Source organism: Bos grunniens, chromosome 10 (genome assembly GCF_055505025.1).
Source record: "Bos grunniens cultivar Pamir isolate PY7600 chromosome 10, Bosgru_T2T1.0, whole genome shotgun sequence".
Classification (NCBI taxonomy): Eukaryota; Metazoa; Chordata; class Mammalia; order Artiodactyla; family Bovidae; genus Bos; species Bos grunniens.
In genome coordinates this window covers 65331042-65350802 of record NC_141174.1, presented here as the reverse complement: position 1 = coordinate 65350802, position 19761 = coordinate 65331042, and the positions used below count along the sequence as shown (strand labels likewise).

The 19761-nt window shown below is 52.2% G+C and overlaps 2 protein-coding genes across 19 annotated transcripts in view; one reads left to right on the top strand and one right to left on the bottom strand.

The window, feature by feature from the left end:
* The window catches only part of STARD9 (StAR related lipid transfer domain containing 9), a 120682-nt gene extending 116117 nt beyond the window's left edge, over window positions 1–4565 (top strand). For 9 of the 13 annotated variants that reach the window (XM_086321664.1, XM_086321662.1, XM_086321660.1 and 6 more), the window contains 7 exons: window positions 998–1115; window positions 1256–1377; window positions 1574–1638; window positions 1809–2011; window positions 2143–2240; window positions 2452–2610; window positions 3067–4565. In XM_086321664.1, the coding sequence (XP_086177790.1) occupies window positions 998–1115; window positions 1256–1377; window positions 1574–1638; window positions 1809–2011; window positions 2143–2240; window positions 2452–2610; window positions 3067–3168 (867 nt within the window). In that variant the 3' untranslated portion in view covers window positions 3169–4565. The remainder of the gene's footprint in view (window positions 1–997; window positions 1116–1255; window positions 1378–1573; window positions 1639–1808; window positions 2012–2142; window positions 2241–2451; window positions 2611–3066) is intronic. The other 4 variants (XR_015134866.1, XR_015134865.1, XM_086321668.1 and 1 more) reach the window with 1 other exon arrangement.
* Window positions 4566–6379: 1814 nt separating this feature from the next.
* CDAN1 (codanin 1) lies at window positions 6380–19219 on the bottom strand. Of its 6 annotated transcripts, XR_015134872.1 has the most exons (29): window positions 19068–19219; window positions 18348–18835; window positions 17934–18137; window positions 17571–17740; window positions 17328–17441; window positions 17167–17245; window positions 16631–16751; window positions 16343–16452; window positions 15792–15881; window positions 14798–14873; window positions 14068–14273; window positions 13645–13765; window positions 13371–13517; window positions 13106–13272; window positions 12888–12995; window positions 12633–12720; window positions 12304–12393; window positions 12061–12115; window positions 11721–11854; window positions 11534–11637; window positions 11109–11267; window positions 10691–10754; window positions 10444–10522; window positions 10158–10259; window positions 8842–8949; window positions 8650–8713; window positions 8307–8488; window positions 7947–8054; window positions 6380–7184 (listed from the first exon to the last, which is right to left on the bottom strand). XR_015134872.1 is itself a non-coding variant. In XM_086321691.1 (28 exons), exons 1-28 carry the CDS (start codon window positions 19155–19157, stop codon window positions 7059–7061), a joined length of 3693 nt encoding a protein of 1230 aa, XP_086177817.1. In that variant the 5' UTR covers window positions 19158–19219; the 3' UTR covers window positions 6380–7058. The 6 variants fall into 6 exon arrangements, 3 of the variants coding, with proteins under 3 accessions (XP_086177817.1, XP_086177818.1, XP_086177816.1); XR_015134871.1 differs by lacking the exon at window positions 12888–12995; XM_086321691.1 differs by lacking the exon at window positions 12888–12995 and having other exon boundaries at window positions 10111–10259.
* Between the last annotated feature and the right edge of the window lie 542 nt (window positions 19220–19761).

Below are 19761 nucleotides of genomic sequence, written 5' to 3'. Positions count from 1 at the left end.
ATGCTCATATGAAGAATCTAGTGAAGAGGAAGAGGTGGAGGCAACAAGTGAAGAACGAGGTGATCAGTAGTGAAAAGTTCTTAAGAGGGTGCCAAAGTATCTCAGTCTGAAGCAGACTGGATGTTGCAGGAAGAAGAAAGGAGGTGAAGATGGAGACAGAGTACCTCTGTTTACGTCTTCTTGTGTTTAAAGCAGCACAAAGTTAGGAACTTATGATAGAGGTAGGATGGTAAGTGCCTGTTAGATCCGGCAGAAGTCAAGGGTTGTGTCATTGAGGAGCTGCTTGCAGTAAAGGTGGGGTCTGGCTCCCAATTTCCTGATGATGGGAAAGATTGAAGGCAGGAGGAGACAGAAGACAACAGAGGATGAGATGGTTGGATGGCATCACTGGCTCAATGGACATGAGTTTGAGCAAACTCCAGGAGATGGTGAAGGGCAGGGAAGCAAGGTGTGCTGCAGTCCATGGGGCTGCAAAGAGTAAGACACAATTTAGTAACTGGACTGGAACTGGTTCCACATTACAACCTTGGGCTTAGCCATTGGACATGGGGCTGGGGCCAAAAGTCAAGCTTTTCACAGCCCATCACTTTCCCTCCCCATCCCACCTACCAGTTGGGCTTTGTTTGCTGCTCACACTAAACACAGCTCCAGCCATGGCCTCATTCCAGTTGCTTCAGTGGGCAGAGGGTCCCCTCATCCAGTGACCCCTGGTACCTCTCAGGCCCCAGTTCATACTGATCCCCGTTGGAACTCTTTTACAAGCAACCTTGAACTTGTGACTTGAAGGGCAAGGAAACTCTCCAGGGACTGGTTTCTATTGCTCCTGCCTTCTTGGGGGCATCCAGCTTCCTGTAATCCCAGTGGGGATGACCTTTACACTGGAGCCTTTATGTTGAAGACTGTGCAGTTCAGAGGCAGAGATGATTCCGCACTGGCTTTCTGGTGTTCTGCTCTCTTGCTCCCTTGGCTCTGGTCCTGAGCATCTTCTCTTCTGCAGGGCGACACAAACTTGCCTGATTCCAGAGACTCCTGGATAGGGGAAGTGCGGGGCCGCTCTTCAGTGAGGAACAATCAGCTGAATCTGGCTGGCTCTGCCTGGAAAAGCTTAGCCTACAGTGAGTAGTGGGGCAGGTTCCTGCCTTGTGTGGGGACTTCAGGGCTGAGGTCTGCTAGATCCTGGGGGGTTGCTGTCCTTCAGGATGCCGGTGCTGCGCCAAGGCCCTGATGCTCAGGAGCCTCCACCTATTCATTGTAGGCCGCAGAGCCGCCTTGGGCAGTTGCTGCTGTTCCCCGTCCAGCCTGTCCAGCCTGGGGACCTCCTTCTCCTCCTCATACAAGGATTTGGCCAAGCACATTGTGGACCTCTCTATGGCTGATGTGAGGTTTCCTGCAGCAGACTCTGCTCGGTGGGGAGGGAGGAGGAAGAGGGGAGGAACAGGGCAGACGAGGGCTTCTTCAGCAGCTATCTTTACAAAAGGGGCAATTCAGGGAACACTGGCCTGAGGGACTCGTCCAAGGGCCTGCTTTGTACCAACTGTGCCCACTAATCTGGGTGTGGTCACTGTGTCCCCAGGTAATGGCTGCTTGCTCAGATAACCTGAACAACCTCTTCAGCTGCTGGGCAGCAGCCGGCTGGAAGTAAGTTGCTTTGCACAGTGTCTTATTGTTGCAGCCCTGGTGGCCTTGTCTCTTCCTTTGCCTTCTCCACCCTGGCTTCCTTGAGTGCCTCACCTGAACTCTTCTTTTGTGACCCTAGAACTCAGTTTTTACCCCATCCTCTTCTTCCCCACCCTTGGTGTCTCTGCCAGCCATCAGGGTGAGGAGCAGGAGGTGCAGCTGTACTACAAGATGTTCTCTTCTACCCGGCATGGCTTCCTGGGGGCTGGCGTGGTGTCCCAGCCATTGTCTCATGTGTGGGCAGCTGTGAGTGACCCCACCTTGTGGCCCCTGTACCATAAGCCCGTCCAGACAGCGAGGCTGCACCAGCGGGTGACCAACAGCATCAACCTGGGTGAGCCCCGGGAACAGAGGCAGCGCTCTTGGGAGGCTGGGTACTCAGGCTTGGTCTAGTGGGGTGTCAGGCTGTACAATGATGGGGTGTCACAGGGCACCTTCTGACTTTCTGCATCCCTGCCCCTCCAGTGTATCTGGTGTGCAATACCACCGTGTGTGCACTGAAGCAGCCACGGGATTTCTGTTGTGTCTGCGTGGAAGCCAAAGAGGTGCCTGCCTTGCTGGTGGTAAAGATGTGGGAGGAACTTGGGCTGGCATGTTGTGAAAAGCAATCTCTGTGGGCATCCCGTCCTCTGGGTGGGGAGGAGGGCAAATTGGACATGGTGTGTGGCGGTGGGGAGGGCCTCAAAGGCTGGTCTTTCCACGGTACTGCCTGCACTGGAGCCTGTCCCTGGTGGAGCCACATTACACAGGCTGAACTCACACTGCTGTTTCTAGGGGCAACTGTCTATCATGGCAGCTCAGTCTGTGTATGATGCATCCATGCCGAGACCCAGCAGGGAGATGGTCCGAGGGGAGATCCTGCCCAGCGCCTGGATCCTGCAGCCCCTCACTGTGGAAGGGAAGGAGATCACCAGAGTCATCTACTTAGCCCAGGTGATCCACCTCCTGCAGCTGGTCTCACAGCATGCCTTGATTTGACCCCAGCCTCATGGGAGCTTACTGTAAAGCTGTTCAACATCCTTTAGGACCCAGGACCTGTGGCCTGAGGCTGGAGGTTTAAGGGCTTCTTGGGTCACAAACCAGTGGTGAATCAGAGGAAGGAATGAGGCAGAGCTGACCAACCTTCTTCAAAGCTATTTCAGAGCCTGGTGGCCTTCGTCCTCTGGCTGTTCCCAGGGTTCTCAGGACATAAATGAGTCATTATGAGGAAGAGCAGCAGCCTCAGTTCCCTGACTTGGCATTGGGAAATGAAGCTTTTGTCTAGATCTGAACAGCAGCGTACAGGACTGTGCACAGCTCAGTTCCGAGTTTGTCCCATCACCACAGCTACTTATGGCTGAAGTATGCCCCAGTGCGCACCTTTAACTCTTCCCTCTCTGGTTATTTCAGGTAGAACTTGGTGCTCCAGGACTCCCCCCTCAACTTCTAAGCTCCTTCATCAAACAGCAGCCACTGGTTATAGCCAGGCTGGCTTCCTTCCTTGGTAGTTAGCATCTCACAGTCAAGATGGCACTCCAGGATGCCCCAGAATTGCTGGGGCAGTTCTTGTTACTCTGTATCCTGATGCAAGAAGAGCCAAGGCTACCTGCTGTGGCCGACTGAATAGATGGCATTCCGCCCCGAAGTTCCAGTGAAACCTGGTCGGCACTTGGTCACAGCTGGCACCTGCGCAGAGCAAGGGCGCTTGAGCTTCTGGCTCTGGCCGTCCAGTGTGAATGAAGCTCAACTCACCTTTTTGGGTTTCTCACTTTTTCCTGTCTCTGGGACCCTATGGCATATAGGCTAGGATCAGGATTGGGTACAGCCAGTAGAGCTGGGAAATGGCAGTGCTCTGACATGGTGCTTACTTAGTTTGGTGCAGCCCTTGGGCTGGTAGAGAAGCTGCCATCGGCCAGCTGAGTGAATCTGCCTCCAGTATTCAGCTCCACTGTGGGATGGAGTGTTAGGAAATACCAAAACAGAAAATGGTTTAAAAAAACATCTACACAAACCAGAACAATGATGTAGAATTGTTTCTCCTCTTTGAATCTTTACAAATTGCTTTATTATTAATTTTTGCCTTGCCCCCACCCCCTTCCTTTCCCTCACAGGAGAGGACATTCATTTGGGTCTTGGCCCAGTTAGGAGTACTGACCAGTGCTGTGTTATGGAGCCATCACTCCAGAGCTCAGTATAATGAGAAAAACCACTGTAGAAGCTGGCTGGATAGATTTGGGGTCAGGGTGGGACCCCAGATCCCTGAGGAAGACTGGGGATGGGGCTTGGGCATCTCTCATCTCAGAGATGAAAAACTGTCTTTTGAAGATGGGAGGGATGATAGTGGACTTCCTAGAGGAGGTAAGTGATTTGTTAGGAGGAAGCTCAGCTCCATTCTTTACCTCACTCGAAGGCTTGCTTCCAGCCTTCAGGCTCTTGAGCATTCCACGCACTGCTGTAGCCCCTTCTGTTCTAGGGTGGGATGGAGACTGGGTTCAGTTTTCTGACTGAACTTGAGCTTTTATTCTATATGGTTACTTGAAAGTGCTAGGGGTAGGAGAGATTCTTGGCTTCAGTTCTGGTGCCCAGAAACTTTGGTAGAAGAGGGTGACCATATGGGGATTGAGATGATGTGGTAAAAAGGTAAATTTCTGCATAGTCCAGCAGAGATTTATTTTTCTGAAAGTATTTGCAGGATTTTTTTCCCCTCTTACCTCAGATTAAGTTATTTATATATTGTTGAAGGTTTTTTTTAAAAATTGCTTTTAAACTTATTTTTCTGGTTAATATTTTGTTAACACTTGATATATTTAACACCCTATTTATGTACTCCCATATCTTTTCATATGATTAAGACCACTGATTGAAAAGTTCAGAACACTTGCAAATTAAAAGTCCGGTGTGTACTTTTATTCAGTGAAGACTACCCTGGGATAGCCTAAGTGTGTCATTTGAGCTCAGAATTCAGCCTCGATTATGATGGCAGTAACTGCTCATGGCGCAGTTTCAAGCTATATAGTTTACACATATATACTGTTTCCTATGAGCTCAGTACTGCTTTGCATATAAAGAGCAACCAGATAAGTTGCCCAGCTATTGCCAGCTGTAGCCCAAGTACGAACAGGAGAGATGATTCCAGAACAGTCACTGGCACACCCAGCGGTAACCACAGAGCCCTGGAAGGAAGCTCTTTAGCAGGTATGTACCTCTGGAGCTTCTGAGGCAGAGCCAGCAGTGGGAATCTGAACATGTGGGCAGGCAGCCCTGAGGAGACCATATCCCCTGAACTAGAGAAGCCACAAGCCAGGCATGTAAGTCAGCAAATCAAAGAATATTAGCTGACGCTGGTGTTAAGATATTTGGTTCTCAGACTTTATTGTGCATTAGAATCACGGAAAGGATTTGTGACACCCCAGGCTGGCCCCCACTCAAGTTTCTGATTTAGAGGCCTGGAGGGGCCCACATATTTGTATTTCTAGGAAGTCCCAGGTGATTGTGAGGCTGCTGGTCTGGAGACCACTTTGAAAACCACTGTTGAGATAACTAGTAGAAAGCAGGCATATGGAAAAGAATCTAAATACTAATGAGTTCACTAATTCGTTAGCTGCCTGTCTCTAATTCCTTTCTTATTGCCTGCCTAAAGTAAGCTTTTAAGGTTCACACAGACCAGCGTTGTTTCCTGAACTGGGCCTGTTGCTGTTTAGCTGAGTAGCCTTTAACTCAGCATCTTCCAGGGCTCCAGGCTTTCCTCCCTGCTTGCTTGTCTATCTCACCTCACATGGAGCTGAGTGTCTGAAGTAGCTGCTTACCTTGGGACTCAGCTTCCTGTAGCAGTGCTTTTGTTGAGCCATACCTGATGGGTGCAGAAAGGTAAGACATTTCTTAAAACTTTTTTGGTTCCCAAGTATTTAGAACTTTCAGAATTTCCTATAGTATGTTAGATTCAAAGGACAGATGAAGAAAAAAGGTTCAGATGCAAAAACTTATTGACTTGGATGAGCTGAGGGGAAGGGCAGGTCACAGCCTGACTCAGCAGCAGTGTGACTGGAGTGGTATGTGGTATGGGAGACATCCCATTTTTACCCTTCTGTGCTGACAGGACCTACTGTAACGGCACACAGCAGACCTCTTTAGGCCCAGAGCCTCTTACCTAGGTAGCTTCCTTGGGTTGGAGACCTCTTTGACAGCTGAGAACTTCTCCTCTAAGAAATACACACACATGCACAGACAGATTTTGTGTCACTTCAAGAGGGTTCACTGAGTTCCCTTCTCCTTTCCCTGGCAGAGACTGAATCTCTCTGCACACACTGCCAAAGTAGAAAAACCATGAATTTTACGGGAATGAATTTAATGCACATTATCAAAGTAGTGCTTTCTTAGAATCAGTGCACCATTTATAGATGTAGAATGCTTCTGTTCTGAGTTAACTCAAAACATCCCCAACTCCCGCCGCCCCACAAAAACAAGCATCCCAAGGGCTGGTGAGTAGAAATTTCACACATTCTAAACCTTTAAAGGGAGCTGCACAGAAGTCAATGCTGCTGGCAGTGAGTTAATAAGGGCCCCAGGCTCTCTGGCTTGCAGGTCTCACATACGGGAACATTTAGTCTCTGCTGAGTGGCCAAGCCACTAGGACAGCTCTACCCTGTCAATACCCACCTCCAAGCCCACCTGAGACCTCGCAGCCTTCTATAGGGACGAATAAGGTGAAAATGACAAGAAGCCCTCAGTAAAGAAAACAGTTTATTTTAAAAAAGCTCTAGTGTTCTGCCCGTGCTTGGCCCCTGGATGGAGCTAGAGTCAAAAGTTACTACCTGCACGGGACTGAAGGCAGGCAGGGTGCAAGGTAAAAGGCAGGTTTCTGTCGGGCGAGCCCCACATCTGTTGTACATTTTTAAGGAGATGGCAGTCCAGCTCCTGGTGGTAAGAAAATGTAGACTCCCAAAATTCATGTTAACTTTACTCACAAGTTAAGGAGAAGTCAGTTGCCTTTGTCATGATTTTCCAAACCACAAAGCTTTAAGAGATACTGGGGTAGCAGCAAGTGGGGCTCAAATCTTGTGTCAACAAGTCCCCATGGGTCATTTCACTTAGTATCCAAGTAATAAAGCCAACTCTTCTTCTCCAGGACTGGAATCTCTAGGTTTTTCCACCATAATCCTGAATCCAGTGACCCCCTCCTTCTTCCTCTCGGACTTGGGATGGTCAGCCATCCGTGGGATGCCAGGCAGCCACACTCTTCCTTCATATGTGAGCAGGAAGCCTGATGACAGACCGAGCTACTTTCAAAGCAGAACGGGTCACAGTGGGCACTTGGGGTGGCTCTGGGGCCTCCTCCTGAGGCACAGTCAGGCTGGGGTTCCAGCGCTCTGGTGAGATGCCTAAAGTAGGGACACTTTCCAGCCCTAGCTCTGGGCCAGCACAGTTCCCCGGTTTGGTTGTACCAGTTCACAAGCTCTTAGCTGGGTTTCTGGCACATGGGGCTCAGCTGAAAACAGGTTGAACAATGTTGCTAATTCTTCAGAGAAATCCTGGAATAAGCAGAAAGGTGACTGAAAAAGCAGACACATGATTCTAACACCCTTTTTACTAAAAATCAGTCCCAAATGTGAAGCCCTAGCTAAGCAGTGAGTAGACAACCTAGGTATTTTTTTTCCCCAACTGCCTTGTACATGGAAATGGACTTGTCCTGTTAGTACTCTAGGATGCTCAAGTTGAACAGGGCGAGCCTGTATTGGGAGGCTCAGAACCACTAATGAGTACTTCATATGCACATTATTTCATCTTGAAAAACCCCATAAGGTCTAAGTTATTCCCATTTTATGGATGAAGAAACTACTTTGCCCTAAATCACATTAGGAACTGACTAAGATTAAAATCCAGATTATCCTGATTATAAACACCCACAGTTGGGAACTCCCTAGCAATCCAGTGGTTAGGACTCCGCAGTTTCACTGCCAGGGCCTAGGTTCAGTCCCTGACCCTGCAAGACAAGCAGTGTGGCCAGAAACAACCCCACCATCAGAGGGGTTTGCCAGAGGTATGCCATGCTTTCTATCTATCTGCCATCTTCCCTTCCTCCACGGACACAGTCCTTCATATAACAGCTACTTAAATGTGAAGGAGGTGCCCTAGAGCAGCCATTTCATTTCAGGGTGGGCTTCAAGACATCTGACAATATTCACTGAGCTTTGGAAGATCCTCAGGATGCCAGGCCCTATCACCTGCCCCTCTTTCAGGATAAAAGGGACATGACACCTATTCTCTCCAGATAGAACATGAAGGCTTCTTACCCCTGGCCACTGGGCCTCATAGAGGCTGTCCAGGCAAGCCTTTATCTCCATCCGTTTCATCAGATCTTTCTCTACCAGCTCCCGGAGCAAGAAGAGCAGCAGGTCCCACTGCAATACACATGGAGAAAGAGCTCAGGGGGCTAAGAGGACTGCACAGCGAGCCTGATACAGAGGACAGAGCTGCTGAGGGAGGAGGGGAGATGAGACTGAGGAGTCTCTCTGAGTGTACAGGAGAAAATAAGCACAGCCCCAGAAAAGGGGACTAAACCAGCTAATAACATTTGGGGCAGTGGGTGTAAAAGATGATTACAGAGGCTTCTAAGCCTGCCGGCCAGCCCCCGTCCACCTTCTCTGGCTCACCTCCTTCGGCCGAGTGTCTGCCAGAAGCGCCACGTTTCTTGGCCTTAGTAGCAGCTGTAGGGGAACTGGCACCTGAAAGTCATCCTTCCACAGGGAGAGCAGCATGAGCAGGAGCCTCCGAGCCTGCCCCCTCTCCAGCTGGTGCTGTGCCGGAGGCCCCAGGATGGGAATCTGATCTGCAACTGTGGGAAGAGAGAAAAGCCAAGCTTTAGAAGTGGAGGCAGGGTCATGTGTCCCTGGGAGGAAGAAGAGCAGAAGAAAGCTGTTTTCTAATCTTGCTTGTACCCAACCCAGAGAACTGGGGGATCTGGCAACAGAGGGCTGTGATAAAAAGGAGCCATACCAAGGAGGGACGCTAACTCCACAGAGCACTTTGCCAGATGCTGCTCAGCCGGTGGGCACAGGAACTGTGGGGGAAAAACAGGAGTCCCTGGACATTAGCACCATAATTCAAGCAGCAGCCCTGGGCCAGTGCAGCTCTGATTACCAGTCACCAGACGAGGATACGAAAGAAGAGCATCATGCCATGTCTCACCTGGCGGCACCGCAGCATCTGGCCCAGGTGGCCTAGAAGCTGCTCCAGATACTCGGGGGCAACGCCCTCCTCAGGGTCCCGGGGCCCCACAGCCAAGGAGAGCACGTCCTGGAGAGAGGAAGGGTGGACGCAACATAAGGCTTCAGGCCAGGCCAGGGCCAAGGAGGCCACAGAGAATGTGGCTTGGGATGGGGATCAGCCAGTGGAGAGAGGCAGAAAGAAAAGGAAAACAGGGCTCTGGGGTGAAGTAATGGGCCAAGGTGCCCTTAGACTTGGGACTTGGGCAGGGCAGGGCAGGGCAGGACAGCACAGCTGGGAGAAGCAACCAAGTGGACAACAGAGGGAACAGATGGAATAGATAAGCCAAGGGACAGTGTGCTGCCAGAGCTCGAGATGCCGTACCAAGCCAGTTCTGAAAGCATTTATGTCCTACCACGTACACGTGGTATTTTCTGTCCCTCATGATTCTCCGTTCATTTTCTCAGGAGAGTCGAGGCCTCAGGACAGAAATCATCTGTGTATTGAAAACTGTAGCTAATGGCTGCTGAGAGTTTCCTTCTCCGTCTTATATACTCTCGAACTTCAGTCAGTCCTTTTTTGTCCCTAGTTTTAAATCTTTGTTACAACACTACTACCCCAACTCTGGGCCAGTTACTAGCTTAGGTCCCTGTCCCAGTCATTCCAATTCTGCAGCTGAGCATGAAAACAGCCCCAATTTGTGAATGAATGAATGTGGCTATGTGCCAATAAAATTTTATTTACAAAAACAAGCAGCAGGTTGGATTTGGCCCACGAATTGTTCACTGATTCCTGTTCTAGACAGTATAAATTCTTTTTATCAAATGAAGAGCACTGATTATTCTTACTGCCTGTAACCAAACAAGCATCATCTCCCCCAAAGGAGAGTGCTTCTGAAATACTGTCCCAATACTGGGATGACTGTTCCTTAGAACTTTCCTACTGCACTAGATAGCCATTCCCTACTCCACTCCCGATATCATCTATGTACCATGTACTCAGTCAACCATTTTCACATCTACCCTCTTCCCTTTGACCCTTTTGGGTGATTCAAGTATAAAAGTCAGAAAAGCAATTACTAAAACTATTCAATTTGGTCCTGCCTAACTCTATTCAGTAACAAAATGGAAACTAGCTGGACAACACAGAAAGCTGCTACACAAATACTGGAGCTGAGGAAGAAAGAAGGGCGACTAGGAAAAGAGCAGGGAGCAGGAGGAGGGGAGCCGAAGGGAGTAGGGAGCTGTGTACTTTTATCTCGGAGATGAGGTGGGAGGGGAGGGGAGCATGGTGCTCACAGGCACGGGAGCAGCCCCTCCGCTCCCCCCGGGCAGCTGGCTCAGGACCCTGGGTGCGAAGCGTGCGACTCACGGCCGCTTTCACCTCCCTTCTGATCAGTGCTGCAAGTCAGAGGGAGGACAGAGAAGGGGTCACCAAAGCAGCCCTGCATAGGCTCACCATGCCAACCCCTGCCCTTCCCTGTTACCAACTGGGCCTGAGTCCTGTCTTCCCCCAAGTGGCCTCCAACTTCCTGCCAGTCCACTTGAAAAACCTGGTCAGTCACTCCCCTTCCCTGGACCTTACCTGTGATGTTGGCTGACAACCATGCACAGGCTTTCTCTGTTGCAAGGCTCACAGCAATGTTCTCTGCACTGCTTAGAACCTGTGACACAGAAGTAGTTTTGAGTCGGGGGCAAGTTAGGACAGTGGTGAATGCCCAAGTCCAGGACTGGCCCGCCTGCCGCCTCATGTGCATGTTGACACACACAGCCCCACAGCACTCCTCCCCCACCACCCCAGCTCACCACCCCCAGGACTACTTCCTACGTACGGCTGCCGGGGTCTCCTCAGGAAGCAGTGCCCTCACGGCACCTGGGCTCTTCTTTTGGCAGAACCTGAAAGGAGACAGAGGTCAGTGATGTCTGGAGACATCAGCTGGGTCCCTGAGGGCACCAATCCACTGAGCTGGGAGAGCTCTGCCACAGGGGAGGGCGTGCTCAGCTCTGTGGGCCCAGCCCAGATGCCAGGAGACTGGACAGCCAACCACATGCCCTTCCAATTCAACTCTAAACTTGGGTCCTTAAACCTCTAAAAACCAAGATAAGAGCCTACAAAGCAGGCAAAAATAGAATGACAAAAGCAGGGTGGGAGAGGACATGGAATAAACAATATAAGAAAAAAAAAGGACAGGAAAGTAAAGGCTAAGAGAAGAGTGGAGATGAGAGGATCCAAATAGACTGGCATCTTACTCCCGCCCCTGGGTCAACGCCTGGGCCCCATGAGGGCACAGCTGGGAACACAAGATCTCCAACAGCTGGGCTGCATCGCCCCCTTCCTGTCCCTGTGTCACCAGCTGCTCTTGAAGAAGCGATTCTGCCTGGCGCACCAGCTCTGCCACCAGCGTGGCCCTGCAGCAGGAACAGCAAGAGGTAGTTGGGAAGGCTGAATTGGAAAGGGGCTGCAAATTCAAGCAAACCAGGTCAGAATAACTTGAAAGAATGTTAGCCATTTCAGCCTCCCCCATCCCACTGGGCCCTTGTCCTCTATTACCCGCTGTCCCCACCCCTCAGCTGACTTTCCTCAGTTTGGCAACAAGGTGTTAAAGGGGGAAAATAAGGAAATGAGCCTGGGACCTGCAACACCTTCATTCCCAACCCCCTCAACTCAGACTCACTTGATATGCTTGACACAGTTAGAACCAATTCTCTCTGCCACAAACTCCACGGTCCTGCGCAGGGAGGGCGGATGGTTGTGGAAAAAGGCTTGGGCCAGCTGTGCCTGTGGGAAGGAGGGAGCAGTGCAGGGAAGGGCTCCCTTTCCCTTACCCATGGGGTGGCCCCTGCTTCCACCCTGCCCCTTACCTGCAGCCCCTGTGTGGTCTGGGGAGGCTGGGCTCCCAGGCCCGTGGTGGTGGTGGGGGTGATTTTCCTGACGAAGCCCCCACTCCGTCCACTGCTGCCCGACACCCATGAAGCGAGCAGTTTGCGGAGCTCTCCTGCATCAGAGAAGCCCAAGTGCTTAGTTCCAGAACTGTCCCACCCACCCAAGCATCCAGACTAGCATTTGTGGAATAGAACGAGGCATCAGGGCCCGCCTAAGCATAGAACAAAGTACGAGGGCGCTGGGCCCATGGGGTGCCTTTTGGGTTCTCATGAAGGGGCAGGCCAAGGACCAAGGACCCTCGGGGAAGAGTATGCTCACCAATATAAGGGCAGCAAGTGTAGAGCAGCTGCTGGTCCACCACAGGCATGCTGTCCTGGGGGAGAGAACAGGTCAGTCTGGGGAAGGCAAGTTTCCCTTCCTCCCAGAAATGGGGCGGTCAGGTTAGAGAATTACGTGAGACTTAAGCTTATATTCTGGCTTGTGTTGCTGGGCCTGCCGGCAGGCAGGCTACCTCCTTTACTCTTGTGGTCCCCATGGCTCTGGCTGGACCCCAACACTTACCAAGCCATGCTCTGAGGCTACTGTGTCCACCTCTAAGACATCCAACTGACCCTCTTCCAGAAAGAATAGGTCCTCTGGGACTGTGGGAATCTGGCAAGAGATTAGGGCAGTGCCAGCCAGCACTTTAGGGGTTCATCACACCTCCGACCTCATGGCCCCAGGGTTTAAGACAACCAGGTTCAAAGCCACCTTCCTCTATGGCAACCCCATCCTTCCTCCTCTGGGCCTTTAGCATCTGGCCCCGCTCTCTGTCAGAGTCCTACACTTCCCCTTTGCCCATTTCCAGCCACAGTAGTCATGCCCCCAACGTGGACCCTCATTCCACCAACCTGGAAAAGCCAGCCTAGGACAGCAAGCAGCAACAGCTTGTTCAGGAAACACATCTCTCCTTCACTTTCCTTTGACAAGATCAAGCTCCTAAAAGGTAAATGAGGGTGTGAGTGGAATCTGTGCAATGAAAGAAATGGAATGGAGTTTAAAAAAAAAAGCTATCACTGGGAAGGTGATTCTCAAAAGGAGACCTAAAAGGGACTGCTGTTGTGTAGGCAACCAGGTCTCATCACCTCTCCCAGATCTGTACTCACTCTTAGCTGAGCCACAGTAGGAATAGAAAAGGGCCAAAGTGCAAATAACTGCCCACTGTCTGTCCTTGTGGATCAAGGCCTGGCCTCTCCCCTGAGGGTCAGCTACAGCTATGGAAGTACACAGGAAGCACAAGCTGCTTGGCCCTCTTCAAAAAGCAGCAGCCTCAGCAACATTCTCCCTGCACCCTTTTCTCAAGCCTTGCCCTCTCTTGACTCACCGATGCAGGTGCAGCAGGAGAGTGAAGACGCTGCGGTAATAGTCCAGCATGGGGACAATGTGGTCAGCAAGAGAAAGGAACTCCACCAGCCAGGGCACTGTGAGCACTGCTCGGCGTGCCCGCAGCCCCTGCTGCAGCAGAGCTCGCACATCCAGGACTGGGGGCACCTGGGAGGGCCAGGGTCAGTCAGGGGCTGGGGAAAGCCTTCTAACACCATTGCCGTGCGGCTCCTCCCAGCTCCCTCCTTACCAGCACCCCCATTCACCTGGCTCCTCAGGGACAGAATGGAGTCCTGGAGTTCACGGGTCAGGGGTGGTTCAGGCCCCCGGTATGGCAGGAAAGCAACAAAGCCCAAGAATTTGGCCAGAAGCCTTAGGCTGAGCAGCACCACAGCAAACTGCCTCCGTTCACCCTGCAGGCCATCAAGAAGTAAGAGGTCCTAAGCATTAGGCTTCTAGAACAAAACCACAACTGTTACAGAGTTCTTGAAAATACCCTTTCCCCTCTAGAGCAGAGCCTCCCTTCTTCTGCTTTCTAACCTGCCAGTCCACGTCTGACTCCCCGTCCTCATCACTAGGCTCAGGCTGAGGAAGGGCGAGGCTGTTGAGTTCTCGGATCTTCAAACTCAGACTATCCATGAGATGCTGATTAAACTGGAAGCTATGAAGGGAAGGGGGGAAAAAGGTACTGGAAGAGGTGCAGGAAGGATAATAGAGGTGGTGTTCCAGACAGAAAGGCTCAGCAGGGCAGACATAGGAGGTCAAGGAACAAGGAGTTTACCTTCGTAGGTGAGAGAGTGAGAAGGGAAATGGAAGCAGGAAGTGTGGGTTAGAAGGAGGCCGGGCATCCCCCAGTCCCACCCGCTGACATTCCAGGCCAAGGAGAGCAAACTCTTGCCCTTCTGGGAACACAAACCTCTTCAGGCCTCTGCCCCCACTCTCGGCAAGACAGGGGACCTTTACCTGCTGGCACTCAAGATGAAGTCCCTGAAGAAGCCCTGACAGCCTGGGAAGGTAGGGGGTGGGCAGGGGCCCCCACTGCTCTGAGGGGCCACAAGCCGTTCCTGTAGGCGCCGCAACCGCCCCAGCTTGTCAGCTCCAAGCATATTTAACACATCCGGAGCCTCACCCAAGACAGTGCCCCCAGCACCACCAGGACTCTGACACATCTGGGGCAGGGGGAGGAGGAGAGAAATCCATAAACCAGTGAGTTTTTCTGGAAAAGAAGGGCTGAAGAAAATGAGGAAGCAGTGAACAATACGGGATGCCCACCCTATATTGTGTGCCACAGATATATTTTTTGAGGTCTGCATTATATTCTTATTTTTACAGGTGAAGAAACTGAAATTTTAAGATTCAACATCTGCATAGGGTCACAAGAGCTAGGATTTGAAACCAGACCTAACCCTGCGCTCTTTCTGCCACACCACAAAGCAAGGGCAAGAAAGCAGGGAGGGACTGAAGGAGGGCCAGGAGAGCCGGGTGTGTGAGGGGGCCCACGGAGGCAGGAGGTGTAAGGCATGAGAGCGCTCTGGCTCGCAAGCTTCCACCACCACCCAAAGAGCAGAACTCTTGTTCGCTCTTCAGCCAAGGACCTGCCTGTTCTCCTGGCCTGTCCCAAAGTGCCAGCCATTCCTTGGCACCTATAATACATACTGTCCACTGGAGACAGATCTCCTGCTGGAGCAGTTACCTGGAGAAGTTGTTTTTGGAAAAGTCGAACAAAATGGCTGTGGCTGCAGGCTGCAGAGAGTTGACCCATCATGGCTCTGAGGAATAAGAGGCAGGGATGGAGTGTGATGGGAGGAAGAAGGGGAGAAAGATCTGAGAGAACAAGCCAATCCTTGAGACTTTCAGCCCTCTACCAGGGGCCTGAGCAGCCTTCTGCCAGAGCTGGCTGGCACAAGGATATGGGGAAAGGTAAAGGATACTTTCCTTAGCACCAAGATCCCTCAAGGCTAGAGATACACTTACTGAAACTGTCAGTCGCTCAGTCATGTCCGACTCTTTGCGACCCCATGAGCTGTAGCCTGCCAGGCTCCTCTGTCCATTGGGATTTCCCAGGCAAGAATACTGGAATGGGTTGCCATTTCCTTCTCCAGGGGATCTTCCTGACCCCGAGACAGAATCTGGGTCTCCTGCATTGCAGGCAGGTTCTTTACCATCTGAGCCACCAGGAAGCCCTTAACCTTACACTTAACCAAATATGAAATAAGACCACCCTTCTCATCTTCAGTCTACACTGACTGCCAGTGAGCTTCATGACCAACGTGGATGGGAGATCACCAGACAAGAGGACATTCTTTCTGTATCCTAGTTATCCAGCTACGCAAAGTTATCTGTATTGTCAGATTAGATGATGGAGAAAATAGAGGTTGGAAAGGGTCTAAGCCAGTGACGGGCCTAAGCTCACGCAACCTGGCATAAGAGTGTTCCACTTTATCAATCATTTGCAATCACAGAGCAAGTATAAATGATTTCTGAGTAGAAGGAGTTGGAGAAACAAATCCCTTTTGAGTAGAGGCAGAGGTGGCAATAACTAAGAGATTAAGGAAGACAGAAAACAGCTTTGTGCTAGAAGGAGTTCGGGGTGGGGAGAGAAGCCTTTCTCTAATCAGTTACCCCAAAAACCACTAAGTTGCTCACTGCTGGAAGCAAGAAAAAGTGACCAGTGTATGAGCACATACCTGATCCTGCTGCCCAAGCCCTTCTCAAAATCCCAGCCAGGCTCCTCATGGCGATCTTCCCACTCTCGAAGTACCTCGTAAAACACATCCCTGGCAGACACATAAGATGTCTGATCAACTGAAGCACAGTTGGCTTAACTCATTCTTAGGAGTGCCTTCTCTAGCTCAGAACTGAGGACAGGACCATTCACAGCTCCATTCCTTATCCTCTCCAAGGTTCTCTATGTGATAATCCCACAGACCCGACAGCAGCACACCACAGGCTTCACATGCTTCTGTGGGCAGTTAAGGCTGATCTGGCACTCTCATCTGAGAACCCTGTGACCAAAGTCATTGCACCTGCGTGAAAGCTGCTACTGTCAGAGGTGTGAGTCCATGGGCATGAAACAGAATGAGGCTAAGTGGCCCTTAAGATGTTTGCTATGCAGGGCCTGGTGGTGCTAAACTACACCCGTTAGGACCAAACTAGTTTCTATGAAAACAACATAGGCTGCCTGTCCCGGAGAAAATGCTGCTTCATCCCCTCCCCCAAAGTCCCCTTTTCTCATCACCTCTGTTTTTTGAAAGTATGAAAGGCTCGGTCACTGGAGAAGTTAGCACGATTGTCAGTTTCTGGCTGAAAGGAGACAGCTTGAGCAGAAGGTGGCATCGCCAGAGAGACCTAAAACAGTGACATTAGGGACTGAAAGCAGAGTTCATGCTCAGAAAACTTCATCCCCATATTCTAGTCCAGAATTTTAGGCCACATGACACTACAGTGGTGTGAGCTGGGCCGCCTGAATTACGAGACTGGGAAGGGTCAGATCCAGGCTAGAAGATGTGTAAGATGGAGTCACTACCTTGGCAACACTGCCCTCATAGGCAGCTCGGAGGCAGCCTTGCAGAGCTGGTGAGAAACACAGTAACCGCTCGTTCTCAGCCAACAGCTTCAATGTCCCTTTGTCCAAGTGGGAAAGAATGCTACAGGGATAAGAGCACACACGACTGAGAATGGGACAGACTGCAAGTAGGCAGCTGGCATCTGCACACCACAGTGTGCTACCTGGAGCACAGAGCAGGCACATAAAGAAAAGTCATGGGCCAAGGATTAAAGATGATAAAGGCAAAGGGAAGGGAAACGAGACCCCACAGAGCAGCTAACGACAGCAAAGCAGAAACAGTAGATAAACCCAAAGGTCAGCTACCAAGACTACTGGGGGCAGTTTGATTCTTTCAAGGGCTTAATTCATAGCTTTGACACGAAACTGAAGGTTACACGTAGGAAAAAGTCTAAGGTCACTACACCTGTGTCAAGCACAAGCATGCTTCCGAAGTAGCCAGAGAATCAAGTGAATAATGCGAATAAGGTTCAAATGCCTCAGCTGGGGAAACTTACTGAAATTGACGTTCCAAAACCTTCACTGCAAAGAAGACACAATCATGGACACTCTGGAACAGAGGGCTTTCCAGGGAATCTAGAAGGACAGTACCAAGCTATTTGTTAAAAACAATTTCATTTCCAGACATCATTTCTCAAAAAGAGGCTTGTTCACCAACCTACAGCTCCTGGAGTTGTTTCAAGGTCACTGTCTTTGGCAGCCACCATCCTCCGGGCAGTAAGGAGCTGAAGGACGAAGAAAAGCTCCAAGAAGAGGTTTGGTACCAGGTTCTCTGGTTAAAAAGGAAACTCCAGGGTATTGAACGCCAGTCAAAACAAAGGCTCAGTTCTACACATCTTATCAATTCTTTTACCCTGTAGTTCTACAAGTGTCTTCATTCCAGGGCTCTGTTCTCACTCACCTGCAATGCATGAAGAGTAGACAAGGGCAACCAGCTCCAGACGGTGGTGGGAAGATACTCTGGCAGGGTCAGCGGGTTCAGCTGTGAGGTGTCCTGTCCGGCTGGGGTGAGGAGATCCTGATTCTAGGGTGGGACAGGCAGGAGTAGGTGACTGCTGCAGCTGCTTAGAGCTACCAGAGAAAGAGAAATGTCATGAGCAGTCAGCATGGCTTCTCCTCCGCAGCCACACTCAGGTTCCTTAGAGACATGTCCACAGCCCAAGAAACAGACCCAGGGTTCCCAGGAGACAAATTAATCACAGGGAGAAGCCCTGCAAATCCCCCCCAAAGGAAGCTGACATCCCCGGGAGCAACAAAGCCATACCGCTCCTTCCTGAGCATCTCCCGCTCCTCTTGCAGACTTCTGCACCCTGAGGGAAGCCCATGGCCCCAAGGGCTAGTGTCTAGGACTGAGGGTTGGGAACTGGGAACACAGCTGATTGGGGGTGAGGTGAAGCAAGTCTTGGGCTTGGACAATGATCGCTCTTCGCTCACTGGAGTTGGGTTGATCCTGCGGGAAGGCTTGGTCCTGTTGAAGAGCAGCCATAGGTTTTCCTAATTCCCATCTTCAAGCATCTCCCCCTCCACCATAACATCTAGCAACCCTTGCAAAATGCCCCTCACCCCGTAGATATTTCACCCCCTACTTTCTTGTCATTACCACGCTCTACTACAGAGCACCCAGCCTTAATTTTTTAACTCCCCTAGTACAGCCATATTTTAGAGGGCTCATTCTCACCCTGCAGAGCCGAGGGGAACGGAGCCCACGGGAGGGAACTCCTCCAGGTTGCTGAGGTTTGGCGGATCAGAGCGCGCGAGGCTGGGGCTGCTGGGGCTGCCAGAGCTCCTGGGCCTCCGGCCCCCGGCCCAGGGCAGGCACTCCCCGCTGACCCCCTCCTCCGGGCCCCCGGGGCCGCGGCCTCGCTCGCGGGCCGGCCCCGGGCCCCGCCTCCTGCCCCCACGGCGGGCCGAAGGGGCGTCAGCGGTGGTGGCGCTCGAAGCCTCGATCGGAGGGAAGAGCTGGTTGCGCGCTCCGCGGCCGCCCCGCGGCGGCCCCCCGGATCTCCCTGGCAAGCCTGTCGAGGAGCCCGGGGCCTTGGCGGGGGTTGGGGGGCCCTGCGGGAGGACGCGGCTGCTCTGTTCCCTCAGGAAGTTCAGCAGGAATGGCACGAATTCCTTCCGCAGTGGCCGAAGTGAGCTCAGCGCCGCCGCCTCCCTGGGGTCATCCTGAGGGAGAAGTGGCGAGGGGCGACAGTCAGTCAGCTGCCGGCGTAGGGCCGCGGGCAGCCGGGGCCGCGGGGCGCGCTGAGGCTGGCGGGCGGCCGGGGCAGCGGCCCCTAGTTGGAGCGCACTCGGCCCCGGCTGACAGCCAGGCACTCTAGAGGAATGGGACGGGAGGAGCGGTATGTCCCGCGGGAAGCAGCTTCAGGCCAGGCTGGGGGCGTGTCGGCGCTGTTACCTCCGAACTCTGGGCGCTGCGCGCGATCCACCGCACAGCGGCTGCGACCGACAGCTCCTCTCGCAGCAGCGACTCCAAAACGGCCGCCATCCCGGTCAGGGCGCTCTGAGGCGACTGCGCAGGCGCCGGCGCGCCACGGGCGCCCTGGGAAGGGCGGGCCCGGCGCCGCGGGGCGACCGTTGGGCCGCGGGGCGGAGCGGGCAGGGCCAGGGGCGGGACCGGGGCCGCCGCCGCCGACAGCGGGGCTTCCCCGCACTGAGGCTAGACTTGGGCCTTGGCTCCTGACAAGAGGCCCAGTGGCCTGTCAAGTGCAGCGTGCTGCTGTCGGTGAAGCCGGGCCCCGGCTGCCCTGGCCCGAGGGTGACCTGCCGGGACTCGGGGACGCGGCGGGGAAGACCAAGGGTCCGGGAGAGCGGCCGGACCGTAAAGGTGAACTACTCTCCGGAGAAGATGCCTACATCTACGATAAGCGCATTCTTTTCTTTCAAGTTTTCTAGATTCAATCGTCACTACCCTAAAGAAATTACGATAAAGTTTGCTTAACTTCATTTTGACCTTGCCTTTCTCAAAAGCTGAGTTTTCAATCCCCTGCCCACTCGTTTTCCAGCACCCACCAACTGATCGATCATTTAAGACTTTAAGACGGAGGGGCTTTTTAGGATCCTCAGCCCACAACCCTTCAAAGTGCCGCCAC